Below are 13,364 nucleotides of genomic sequence, written 5' to 3'. Positions count from 1 at the left end.
GAACTTTTTTTGATTTTTTTTTTTAGTCTGAACATTAAATAGTCTGTCTTTGTAGGATATTCAACTGAATATAGGTGGAAAGGAATTTGCAAATCATTGTATTCTGTTTTGATTTGCGTTTTACACGAATTTCCAACTTCATTGGAATTGGGGTTCGTACCTCGAAATCACATTTCTGAACATAAGAGCAGACTTGACGACTACTGTGCGACTTTTCCTGCCGTGTTTTTTTTTCCGGCCACTTCATTGGAGTCAATCCAGAAAGAGAAACAAAGTCCAGTCTAGTCTCCAAACTACTCGGAGAGCAGTTTCACCTTAATGTGCCTTGTGTCTATTTTAGCCCAAAAAAGAAAACAAAAACATCGTGTTTCTGTTGCATTGCCCAGTAAATATGGAAATTCTCACGACATTTGGATCCCTGTCATTGAAATAAAAAAGGTCTCTGAGCTCACATAGCAGCTCTGGCTCTTTCCCTGCCACAGAAGTGACCTTTCACCTTCCTGCAGCTGGGGGGTGGCCAAAGGCGCGACCATGCCGGTCCAACCACCTGCGGGAAGGTACTGACTCCCGATTAACATGGATTTGATTGTGATTGGCTATTTGTGAAGAGGGTGTGCACATTTATGCAACTACATTATTGAAGTAGTTTATTTTTAATTCCCCCTCTAAAAAGATTAAAAACCAATTGTCAATTGAGTTGTGCAGGTTTGAGGTCACATTATTGGTGAGAAAAGTTTGTTTTATATATATATTTATATATATATCGCAAAAACCTGTTATTTGAACAAGGGTGTGTTGACTTTTTATATCCACCATGTGAATGTCCATAGACAGTCATGGGGGGGGGGGGGGGGGGGAATGATTACGCCACCCAATTGTTTATTTTGTTTCTTGTTCCTTCATGTGTGGTACAAACAAAATGTGTTTGTACAAATGTAATGATGAAAGCAAAAATAGCTCCTAAGAGTTGAATTTAAAAGCTGAGCTCTCGCCATTTTTCATGGTTTTCGCAAGAGCAACTCAAATCACCCCAAAGACAATAAAGCTGGAGCATGTCGAATAGGACAAAAAGTATTATGGGCTCAGGTTGATTTTTGTTTTGCTCGGCAATATACCTTTGAGTGGTACCAGAAATTAAAGTGAACAAGAATTTGAAGAAATCATTGCAGTCAAATTATTCTGATGATTATTTGACATAAGTGTATATTTGGGTGCATGCAGGTGTGCACATTTAGGCTTCTTTGGTCGCATTTATATTGTTTTTCTCCGTGTGACCGCTGAGTTGATACTTTTGTTTTAGACAGACATTTTTTGAGGTATCCTTTTATTTGTATTATTATTATTATTATTTATTTATTTTTACTTATTTGTTTTTTTCACCATAGTGAGGTGACTGTTGGTTATTTTGAATAAATGCTGGGTTCCACTCTATATTTATGTGTTGAGTTGTGGGCAGCGCGGCTCAGGCGTGAGGGTCGCCATCCCCCAACTCAAGCGTTGCGATTTTGTTGCGGTGTATAACAGTTTGCCTGATGTGTGTTACGAGAGCCGAATAAAATCGGATTTGCACGGACCCGACCTGAACTTGAATACTTTGAGCAAGTCAAATGATGAGCGTGAGCGCAACAGATCAGTTCTCCCCTTGGCTCTTCTGCAAGCGCTGTGGTTCGGGATTCTTACTCAACGGCGCCATCTGCTGTTCACTTGGCTGTACCTTTCTAATGCAATGTTACGTGCTGTGCACTTTTAGCAACGTGACAAATGCGTGAAGTGCCGTGTTTGAGCCTGTATTCCTCAACCCGCTATGTTCACATAGAAAATAGCCTTAGTAGTTAAATTGAACTAATCTTAAATAGTTGTTCTTGCATGACACACGATAGCGAATGCAGTCAAATAAACGCGCTGCTAGTTGTACATTTCTGCCGTATTACGTTTCACTGCCGACACGGTTTTCCTTTTTTTTCCTCTGCGCGCATGTGAGCGACAGACGGAGACGCTCGTCACGTGACTGACGTCGCTTGCTCCCGCTCTGGATCGAACGTTGAACACATACGCCCTCTGGTGGGCGAGCGGGGGCGCTGCGTGTGCCGAGAGGAAAACGGCCAACGGCCACGAGCAAGTTCAGCACCACTGCAACGGACAGCTTTTCTCCACCGACGCGGTCATCGATTTTGTTTGATTTTTATTCGGCATTTGTTCGACTTTTCACGACCCTTGGAAAATGTCAGTGACGTGATCCTTAAAGGGAAATATGTCGGTAGTTTTAATAGTTAATGAACGCATTGACTCAAGGTGAAAGGGATATCTTGCATCAGAAACCCTACTGCATATCCAGTCATCATATCTGACCTACATCGAATGCCCCTTCTGAATCGCCTCCCACCAGGGAAGGTCGCCCGGCTCCTTCCGCGGCTCTCCATGGACTCCCTTTTCCTTATTAACGGAATTATTCTCAGTCTGAGCCACACGATGACCTAATTAAACCTGCTTTGTTCCTGGCCGGTAGCCGTGTGTCATCTGCGGAACAATTTCCCCGAGAATGAACAAGTAAAAAGGGCAACACGGAAGGAGAGAAAGCAGCTGTGGGCCCCTCAACTCCCATCCAGGTGTGGCATTTGGAGCGCTCGCGCCACTCGTACGTCTTCACTAAAGCGACATTTTCAAGAGAGGACTTTTTGTTTGTTCCGTTAATGAAGCCCCGTCGTCCTCTGTGGGCAAAGGGAAATGCAAGCGCTCCAATTAGCATATGTTAGCATGTTAGTGTATTTATTCATCTAGGCGGAAAACAGCTTACCAAGGCGAAAAGATTCCCCCTGAAAATAATTGACCCCAGGAAATGAAACCTCGACGAACAAAACTCTCCTGTTTATCGTCCTTTGGGAAAGAAATGGAATGCAAAAAAATACTTTATTTCCATTAAATGTATTTACAGTACATGTGTGAGGAGTCTTCCTCATCTTTTGATGTTTGTGTGTCACGTGTTAGCAGATGAACATACATACAAAAAAAAAAAAAAACACTTTCTATATTCTTAAAACCCAACGATATGAATCCATACATCAAGATGTGCAAAGCAATTGCCGACTGACGCTTATCATATTCTCTAATTTGGAAGTCACATCTGCACCTCCTGTTTGATTGTCTAAAAATTAACAGCAATAATAAGAGTAAATTAAAACAGACATCGAGACAGGTCGTCACATAAATAAGCACAAAAATCCACTTCCCTTCAGCATTCAAGATGTTCGCTCACGATTTGTCCTTGTCCTGAACTCGCATTGCGCTCGCATATCACGCCACTCACGAGCCGTTCGTTTGACAGACGAGCCTCATCTCGGGTGATCCATCGCTCCGATCAGCCGCTCGGGCAGCCCGTGGGACGTCAGTCATTGTACAGGTCGTTATTGATCATGGCGGCCTCCCCCTGGGGGGACATCTGGAGACGCCGCTTCTTGCCAAAGGTGGAGAAAGAGTTACGGACGTCCAAGTCACTGCGCTGTGCCGCGGGCCTCAGGGTGCAGAAGCCCGACGGCGTCCCGGGGATGTAGACGTTGTGGTGGTAGTCAGGCGGCGGCTGCGGCTGCGGATGCGGATGCGGATGCGGATGCGGCCGCGGGGGGTTCGTAGGTTGCTGCTGCCGCTGGGGCGGAGGGGTGCGCCGAGGAGTCCACGGCCGGGAGGTAACACCACCGGGCGACGGAGACATCTTATAGTCTGCGGTACAAGATACGTGGCCAGGAATTAGGAGCGATTCTGCAGTTCAGTATTCATTTGCACTCACATTCTAATGCGATACCAATACTACGTCAGCTAAGAATGCGCAATTCAGCTGGAGGAACTCATTCAACTTTCTTTATTTGGCAGTCCGAGACTGGCAAAATATTCCAACCAGCTCTCAGCTCTGGCGCAGGTGTGCGATTGTACGGCGGGGCCGACTGTTGCCGAGTGTTTTCCACACTGAACGTTTTCCTCTCATTCAACTTGGCTGGTCGTACCCTTCGCGGCCCTCGTGCGAGTGCCCCACGTCCAGTACTGTCCGGGCGCCGCGGACGTGACGTAGTTTTCCGGGTCGGCGTGCATGGCCTTCCGCGTTAGCGTTCCATCCATGTTGATCGAATTGTAACTGGAGACAAGATGGACATTTAATGATTGAGTTCAATATCTATTGGCTACACACACATAATACGTTTATGGTTTAACAAAAACAACAACAACAAAATAACAATGTTACCTTTTGATGGAAGAATTCTGATTCTTTGTGAGGGTCCAATCTGTGTTTGGCTGCTTCAGCTGTAAAAAAAATAAAACAAAAGAAAGAATAATAATAATAATAATAATAATAATAATAATAAGATACTGCCGTGTACTGTAATATAAATGGTGAAGTCCTTTTAAAATCGTCCACTTATCGGTCACAACATTCCACACGCCTTGTTTGCAATTTGATGTTAGTATTTTTTATTTATTTTTATGTATGTTTTTTTTTTCGCCTTTTCGGCAACTCAAGGGTTAAACAGCTGTCAGTATGATGCGGTGCAGTTCTACAACGTTGCAAACGACAGCAAAGAATAATAAACATCGTTGAATGAAAACCTCTGGCTGATTTTGTATTTTCATCTCTATTCGTTTGAGAAAGTCGATGAGGAGGAATGACAAAGCGATTGTCGGCGTGTTAGTTTGCATTATTCAGGACGCAATAAAAGCTGTCAAGTTTTCTGCGCAAAGTCACAAAATTGAGCGAGCAGCAAAGTCAGCGTCGGTTCGGCTTGAGGTATTCATTCCAATTTCAAAATGTTTGACTGAGCAAAAACGTAATCGTCGTCATCATCATCACGATACAATATCTCAAATAATCACAAACCAGGATAAGATATGTTTGCCTTTCATTGTATGACATTTTTTTCTCCTGTTTCTCCAGTTTTGGTTTTGTTTTTACCGCGGCGTCCGCATTCCAGAAGCCAGAAGTCGATCCACACAACACGGTTAACTTTGATTCCGTTCGCTAGCCCGTCAGCTAGCAAACTGAGGAGCTCCGTCGTTACGTGTGGGTCTCCCCACATAGTAGACACACGGCCAAGTTAACCGTTTCTGAACCCTAACTACAGAGGCACGTGTTATTTATCCGGTAGTTGACTACAGGCACGCACAGTGAACGCATTTGATGGACAGGTGAAGGGCTTGTCTCCAGCGCCTTCAGCAGACTCGCCCACACGCTCCTGCAGCTCGAGGCAGGGCCTTATTTTTCATCATTTCGCAGCGTTGTTTTTTTTTTTTTTTAACATACTGTTGATATTTGTATTCATTCAAATTTGGCAGACACTTCTCTGTGTTCAAAATGACAAAACATTTTGTGGGCGTCTTTGGTGGGTCTTTAAACAAAGAGCATCCTTGTTTCTATTGCTCACTCATCGTCACTGATGGTGCAGTGGTTCACTTAGGTGATTTCAGTTCCTATTCGGCGACGGTGTGAATGTTTGTTTCTTTCTGTATGTGCCCTGTAATTGACGAGAAACTAGTCCAGGGTCTGTTTTTCAGCTGGCATTGAAAATGGTAAATGGACAAATGCTGCCCTCGTGTGGACGTCTGCTAGAAGTTAATTTTCAAAGACGAGGCGGCGCAATTTTGCCTTCAGCTTTTTTGTCCGTCACTTCGTTTTGCTTGTGTCCTCTGTGGCGCTGCGGGATCGGAGAAATAGGGCACCCATGTGATTTTTTTTTTTTTTTTTACGGGTCTGAGTCTCTAATTATGTACATCGGATATAAAAAGTCTACACAAAATGCCAGGTTTTTGTGATCTACAGAAATGCAGCCGAGATACGTCATGTTTAAACTATTTACATTATGCCCTTTTTTCATTTGGGAAGTGGCTGCGTTCAGAATTAACCAATCGCATTCAAATTCATGATAAATGGGAGTGGCCACACACCATCGACAGAATTTACCCCAAATGAAGTTGGTGTTCGAGTAGGCTTTTCCTGCCTTTTTGTTTTTGTTTTTTGTTTTTTGGTCTAAAGGCTTGAATGCTGTTTCCAACTGTACATCCTTCGTTGTCAAATCTAACTTGTCTCATGCCTAGATCGGACGACAGGATTTTAACCCCCGATAATGGCCCGATGAGCTACTGCAGCCGATTTCCCAGATCGGGAACGGCAAAACGTCTTGTCGTGTGACCTAACGCACGACCGATGATTTGCACGACGACGCCGAAATGAAAAGTCTCGCATGTTTGATTTTTTGGGATATGTTCCGTGCAGTATGACATATCAACGACAACTCTCCGACAGCGCACCTTGACATCGACCAATCGGATTGCGTCTTGTGACCGGCGCTTCGCCTCCCGCACTTGCTGCTGTCAACGTACTTGGAAGCTGTTGTCAACATTTATTCACGCGCACAGACCAATGTGTACCGAACCTTTAGAGCACGATTCGACAGAACGCCGTCATGTTTACCTACAATCGTTAAGCGCTAGCGCTAGCCTGCTAGGCTAGATAACGTTTTGTGGCCTGCTTGCGAGCCGTATCGTATTAAAACTACGTGAACATACCTCAAGCAATCCTTGAATGAACGTATATATACGTAATATATCTTATTTTAACAGATTTCAGTCACGTGCAATCGATGTACACGTTCGATTTAAGCGAATTCAAAGGATTGTGTTGTCTTAGAAGAAGTTAGGACGTACTAGCTGACTACCAAACCTCGTTGCATGAACTGATGAAGCCTGCTCCAATGAGAGGCGAAACATCTTCTAAGACAAACAGAACAGCCCAGTTGCGGTCGACTCAATGCCCTGAGAATGAAATGACCTGGATGAATGGAAATGTTCAGAAATGCATCAATTCAAAGGCCTTTTTCCCCCCCAACCGCGGCTTGTGCCGAAATGTCAGGGAAAGCCGACCGGAACATCTGAACTTTATTTGGGGTTTGTGTGCTTAACATGAATTTGAACGTGATCGGTCCATTCTGAACATCCCCGATTAGCGGGTGTCCACACTCGTCCCTTAGATCAGTGGTTTGTTTCCAATTCTTGAAAATATTGACATTTTTTTCAGTTGAGTAGCGGCGGTTATCGGCCACATAAATGGTGGGAAAAGGTTCGAAGTTAATTATCTGGGTCTCATTTTCACAAAAACCTGGCATTTAAATAGGGGTGTGTAGACTTGTTTTCCCCCGACTCTATTAATTCACTGAAAGTTGCTGTAACATGGAGAATGGGACATAAAACCGTGCTGATATAACAATAATTATTCTTAGAATCTGTATTCTAAGCGTGGCCCTTGCCAAGCAAGCAAGAAAACCAATTAGAAGCCCGGCGGGATGGAAGGGAACACGATTCAATCATCAAAGGGAAGCTCGCCAAAGAGAAAATGAAGAAAAACGATCCTTGTTTTGCTTCTTTCCGCGTGCACGCACTTTACACGAACATTCGACTGCATTAGCAAGCTTTGCCATAACGAGGAGCCTTCGGCGGTCACTCGAGGTCGTCCGGACCGACGACGCTCGTGCGCGCCATCAATCTGCCGTCTCTGCGCTCCGTGCGCTCGCCTCGCCCGACACTTGAGCTCGTCATCGGACGACGCGTCCTGCCGACCTACGTCTGCGTGTGCGCGCGTAGGTTTTTTTGGCCGAGCGCGCGTGCCCGGCTGAGTGAATCAGGGAGCCAATTAACGATTACAGAGGGACGCGCTCTCCTCGGGGACCTGCGTAACGACCCCCCTGTGACCTCGTCGGCCCATCCCCCCCGCCCCTTCCTGTGGCCAGCACTGCTGTGCCCGTGACCGAAATGACATTTGTCAGTGTGCCTGCCTGGTGGAGTCTGGTGTCGCGCGTGATGACCACACGCGCACACGTTAACGGTCTCCTGCCCCGTCTGCTGGAATTAGAAAACAGTACATCCTGGCTCCTTGAATTCCCTCTGTCCTTGCTTGCGCCCCCACTCCACCCGAACGCCTCTCCCCCCCTCCCCTTCTGATAAATATGACTTCACATCTTAGTCTCTCCTTGCACCCGCAGGACATGGCAGGGACCCATCTACAGGCGGGCCACGTCTCAGTCCAGCCGTGTCCTTGCTCCCCCCACCCCCCTTCCCTTCCCTTCCCTTCCCTTCCCTTCCCGGTGTCCTCTCCAAAAACAGAACATTTGCCATTTTTCATCAATAATGGACAGCAGCCCCCCCATGGTGAACACGCCACATTGGGTGTAGTATAATACTTCTTTGTGTCCACGGTGCCCTTGAGGGATGGCCGGAGGGGAGATTTGTCCCATATAAATTGTGAGCCGTCGCCGCCTTGCCTGCGCCAAAATGGACAGAACGGCGGACGAATACATCAAAATTGTCGTTCACCTTGCCCGTTGCCCTTGACTTGGTGTTCGGGAAGCAATTTAGTTTACCCTGCTCCCCTCCTCCCTTATCCAGAGCGGTCACACTGGTGGAGGAGGCATTGAGAATGATGTATGTGTTTCTTTTTTAAATGAAATGAATCATGTTTTTCTTGCCCCGACTTCATTTCCAGCCCATATACCGACGTCACAAGCAGGCTAATTGAGATCAGGGCGCATTAACGTGTCCATTCAAAGCTAATCGGGCATCTTCGTCTCCTTTTATTTCTGCGTGTAAAATATTTCAAACGCAGGCAACGATTAGTCGCGCCGATGTTGCAATAAATATCCATACGCAGCTCTTGTGAAATGTCTAACGACGCACGATCCGAGTGCTGAACGCGACCTTTGCGATGTTTTTGTTTGCATACCTCATTCGGGGGGTTAGGGGCTCCGTTGTTGACAGACGCGCCCCACGCGTGCTCCGCGCTCTTCGCCTCGTTGTTGCGCGGCGTGCTCGCCGGGCTGCACGGCTTCAAGAACATGAAGTCACTTTTGGACGACTCCGGGGTCAAGCACACTTTGTAACAATAAGGCTGCGTCAGGCCGCCGCTTCCGTTGACCTCCACGCAGTTGGTGGGCACTTTGTTGGCTGCGGAGGAAATCTGCAGGTTGAGGTTGGATTTTTTGAAGACCTCCGGGGGGGGCTCGGGCTGGAAGCCGCCGCAGCAGCAGCGCGCCAAGGGGGGCAGGTTGTAGCCGCTCGGGGTCTCCCGGTCCTTGTAGCACTTGACCGCGGCCAGGACGATGATGGCCGCGAGGAAGATGAGCGACACGGTGCTGAGAGACACGATCAAGTAGAGGGCGAGGTTGGAGGGGGGCTGAGGGCTGAGCGTCAGGTCCCCGTGGTCGGATAAGGACTCGGGCGCGCTGTCCACCAGCGTCAGCACAACGGAGACGGTGGCGGAGAGGGGAGGCTGCCCGTTGTCCTTCACCAGTATCACCAGTCTGTGTCTGGACGCGTCTTTGTCCGCCAGTCGGCGCAAACTCCTGATTTCGCCCGTGTACAGCGCCACGCTGAACAGTCCGGGATCCGTGGCCTGCACCACCTGGTAGGACAGCCGCGAGTTTTGCCCCGCGTCCGCGTCCAGCGCCGTGACTTTGCTGACCAGGTAACCGGCATCCGCGGAGCGCGGCACCGCCTCCGTGGCCACGCTGCCGTTTCTCGGCAGCGGGGACACGATAATCGGCGCGTTGTCGTTCTGGTCCAAAACGAAAACGTTGACGCTCACGTTGTTGGCCAGCGGGGGGAAACCGGCGTCCTGAGCGCGCACCACAATCTGAAAGTTGCGAAGTTGCTCGTAGTCGAAGGATCGCAGTGCGTAAATGTTGCCGTTGTCCGAGTTCACGGACACGTACGTGGACACGGGCATGCCCTGGATTTGACCCTCGACGATCGAGTAAGACAGATAGGCGTTCTGGTCGGAGTCGGGGTCGAAGGCGGTCACGGTGCAAATGGAAGCGCCCGGGGCGTTATTCTCGGTCACGTAGACGGTGAAGGAGGGCTGGGAAAACCGCGGCGGGTTGTCGTTGGTGTCAGACACTTGCACCGGGACGGTTTTCCTGGTGGACAGCGGCGGGGAGCCCGAGTCGCGCGCCGTCAGCGTGATGTTGTACTCGGACACCGCCTCCCTGTCCAGCGGCTCGCTGGTCACCAGCGTGTAGTAGTTCGTGAAGGACGAGTGCAGCTGGAAGGGCACGTCGCTGGGGATTTGACAGTCCACGTTCCCGTTCTCGGCCGAGTCCCGGTCCGTGACGCTGATGACGGCGATGACGGTGCCCGGCGGCGCGTCCTCCTGCACCGGCGTGGACACGGACGTGAGGATGACTTCGGGGCTGTTGTCGTTGACGTCCACGACGTCCACCAGCACTTTGCTGTGCACGGCCACGGCCGAGGGGCCCCGGTCCCTCGCCTGCACGTACAGCTCGTACACGTTGGCTTTCTCGTAGTCCACGACGCCCTTGACGCGGATCTCCCCCGTGTACGGGTCCACGCTGAACAGCTCGCGCACTTTCAGAGGCGCGTGTCCGCTGAAGGCGTAGGTCACCTCCCCGTTGGAGCCCTCGTCCGAGTCGGTGGCGTTCAGTTTGAGCACCGGCGTCCCCCTCGGCGCGTTCTCCACCAGTCTGGCCCGGTACACGCCGCGATCGAAGACGGGGACGTTGTCGTTGGCGTCGAGCACCGTGACGGTGACGACGGCGGTTCCGGAGCGTTCCGGCGACCCCCCGTCAAAAGCGCTCAGAACCATCCGGTGCTTCTTCTGCCGCTCCCGGTCCAAAGGCTCGTCGAGCACCAGCTCGGCGAACTTGCTGCCGTCGTTGCGCGTCTGGACGTTGAGAAGGAAGTGCTCGTTTGCGCCCAGCTGGTAGGAGCGCAGAGCATTGCTGCCCACGTCCGGGTCTTGCGCGCTCTCCAGCGGAAAGCGGGAGCCGGGCGCTGCCGACTCGGTGACGTCGAGGTTGAATTCGCTCCAAGGGAAAGCGGGGGAGTTGTCGTTCACGTCTAAAATCTCCACTTCCACTCTGTACAGCTCTAAGGGGTTTTCGATGACAACTTGGAGGTGCAGAAAACAGCTCGGGCTGCGCTCACAAAGCTCCTCTCGGTCGATCTTTTCGTTGACGAACAAAATCCCGTTCTCCAAGTTCACTTCGAGATATTGCTTTTTGGCTCCGGACACGAGTCGGAAGCGACGCGCGGACAATTTGGCCACATCCAAGCCCAGGTCCTCCGCGATGTTGCCCACGAAGGCTCCGTGCTCCAGCTCCTCGGGGAGGGAGTAGCGGATCTGAGCCAGCACCAGGTCCACGACGCAGGCGCACACGAGCAGGCAGATCGCCAGCCCGGTCACCGGCGCCCAGCTGCATCTGGACAGCCTGCAGGGATCCATTAGTAAAAAAAAAAAAAAAAAAAAGTCACCTCAGTCGGACGTCATAGAAAATACGCATTATGAAGTGTTTGAATTTAAAAGAAAACAATTATAATCCGGCGTGGTCTTCAGATGCAACTTTGTAACATATTTGCAAGCGACTCCGCGGATCGCGTGAGGCAAGACGGCGCACCACGCGCGACACGGGAGCTGTGTGAACTGGGAAGGCTCGCACTTTGATTTTCCACTGTGCATGTTAGACACCCGGCTGGGAGGCGTGCGAGGGGGGGGGGGGGGGGGGGTGTTACACAAAGAGAGAGGAAGAAGGGGCGAGGGGGGGTCGCGGGCATCTCCGTATTGGCGGACGCGGACTGTTACGACTCGAATGACTGTCGAGTCGACGTTTAGCCATTTCCCACCCTCGTGTCACTTCCACTGGCCCATTCAAGAGACGAGAAGGCGGAAATTTGACAGCAGACGTCAGAGCCAGATTCGGATGAAGGAGGGCAAATTGTCTACGGAGGACACAAAGCGTTGCCTTCAACCAAAAGTGCCATCGTTCCTTTCATGAATCAAGCCCCCCACCCGCAATCACGGCAAACGGTTACGAAGGGATATTGCACTTTAATCACACGTCTGAGCTTCTTTTGGGATGTCGTGAAAGTGACAGTGAGGGGGAGCTACTTCTATTACATCGAGCGCTACAAATGCGCATTACAAGATTTTAATCCACATAAGCAGGCTTGGACATGTATCAACATAATCAACATAAAAGCCTTGTCATGAAGCCTTAATCATATTTGTCCCTAATCAGGTATTATTGTTTGGTTTCCAACATTCCTAGATGACGTGTTAGCAGCGATGTCGTGTTGACGTGTAGGTTCATGTTGTTCACAACAAATGCCAAACAAACCAACAAACCAAACAAAACAAAAAGACACTAATGCTGTGCGTCCACATTTGCAGGGATGCTTTGGTCGTGTAATGCTGGCGGCCACTTCGAGAAGCACTGAAGCAAAGAGCCCAAGCAAAAAAAAAAGGACGCCGTTGTGGATCAACACGGACACGAGCGGCATCCTAATGCAAATGTGCATTCGTGGCTTCCAATCTGGAAGTTTCTCCTCGGGCCGGCTGGGCCCCGAGCGAGATGCAAGGTCAAGGGCAGCAAATTCACAAGGATTTGCTATCAGGGCACATCTCGTCCGTGCACTAGTATCGCGACACAGACCTCAAGTGCTCAACACAATGACTTGCGGCTGCTTTCAAACAAATGACAGCGGGAGATATCCTGGAGCGATTTCCCTCCAGCCCTCCCTTTCGTGAAATTCTCCAATCCCCAGTTTTAAATAAGCAACAACAAAAAAATAAAATAAAAAATAATATATATATATATATATATATATATATATATACACACAATCAGCTTGCAGACTTAACCTCAAGCAGATGGTTAAGCTTCTCCAGAAATGATTACATTTCTGCAAACAGAGGAGCGGGAGAGCGGGAGGAAAGCACCGCTTCCGTTGCTGTGCCTTCTTTTTTTTAATTACCGGAGTGAAGGATTAGTGCGCAGCTATCCGGGATCAAGGGTCCTCCGACGGAAGAATACAAATGTTTTGTGATAAATAATCCCGAAGCGCTGCGAGCGGCGCTCCCATTAGCATGCGTTGCGCGGAGCGTTAAGCCGCTCTCAGACGCATTGTGGCACACAAACACGGGCATGACTTTCCCGGGATCCGCGCAGCCGCGCACCTGGCCGACGCCAGAACTCATGTGGTACCGGGACGGAACCATTGTCAGGTGGCCACACACGAGTGCGACGCCCCCCCGAAAGCATTTCAAAATCAGATTGCGTTGTTTGGTCATTTTCTTCACGAAGTTACTTCCTTACAGACTTCATAGTTCATCTGTCTGACCGGTGCGCGAGCCCGAGTGGCTCTATTTATCCTATGGCCCCCCCTAGCGGCCTTCATTGGAACTGACATGCAAATGAAGTACTACTTACTCCACTGCACTGCACTGTCGTGTAGCTACTTGACTCAAAGCAGACAGTCCAAACCAAAGTCACGGTAGACTACTTGTATGATGACGAAGGAACTATTACTGTAACATAATT

At 49.4% G+C, this 13,364-nt stretch overlaps 1 protein-coding gene across 1 annotated transcript; it reads right to left on the bottom strand.

The window, feature by feature from the left end:
* Positions 1–2,916: 2,916 nt before the first annotated feature.
* si:ch73-233f7.1 (uncharacterized protein LOC100537710 homolog) lies at positions 2,917–11,272 on the bottom strand. The gene is made up of 4 exons (XM_061686297.1): positions 8,753–11,272; positions 4,232–4,290; positions 3,996–4,123; positions 2,917–3,714 (listed from the first exon to the last, which is right to left on the bottom strand). Exons 1-4 carry the CDS (start codon positions 11,267–11,269, stop codon positions 3,383–3,385), a joined length of 3,036 nt encoding a protein of 1,011 aa, XP_061542281.1. The 5' UTR covers positions 11,270–11,272; the 3' UTR covers positions 2,917–3,382.
* Between the last annotated feature and the right edge of the window lie 2,092 nt (positions 11,273–13,364).

Source organism: Phycodurus eques, chromosome 9 (assembly GCF_024500275.1).
Source record: "Phycodurus eques isolate BA_2022a chromosome 9, UOR_Pequ_1.1, whole genome shotgun sequence".
NCBI classification, from domain to species: Eukaryota; Metazoa; Chordata; class Actinopteri; order Syngnathiformes; family Syngnathidae; genus Phycodurus; species Phycodurus eques.
Note: the sequence above shows the minus strand (reverse complement) of the source record. Positions and strands in the feature narration are given on the sequence as shown.

Coding starts and splice junctions, on each gene's coding strand:
- si:ch73-233f7.1 (XM_061686297.1), bottom strand. CDS start 11,269: ATGGATCCCTGCAGGCTGTCCAGATGCAGCTGGGCGCCGGTGACCGGG. Junction 4,291..8,752: donor CCCCTAACCCCCCGAATGAG/GTATGCAAACAA, acceptor TTTTTTTTACAG/CTGAAGCAGCCAAACACAGA. Junction 4,124..4,231: donor CAGAATTCTTCCATCAAAAG/GTAACATTGTTA, acceptor TCTTGTCTCCAG/TTACAATTCGATCAACATGG.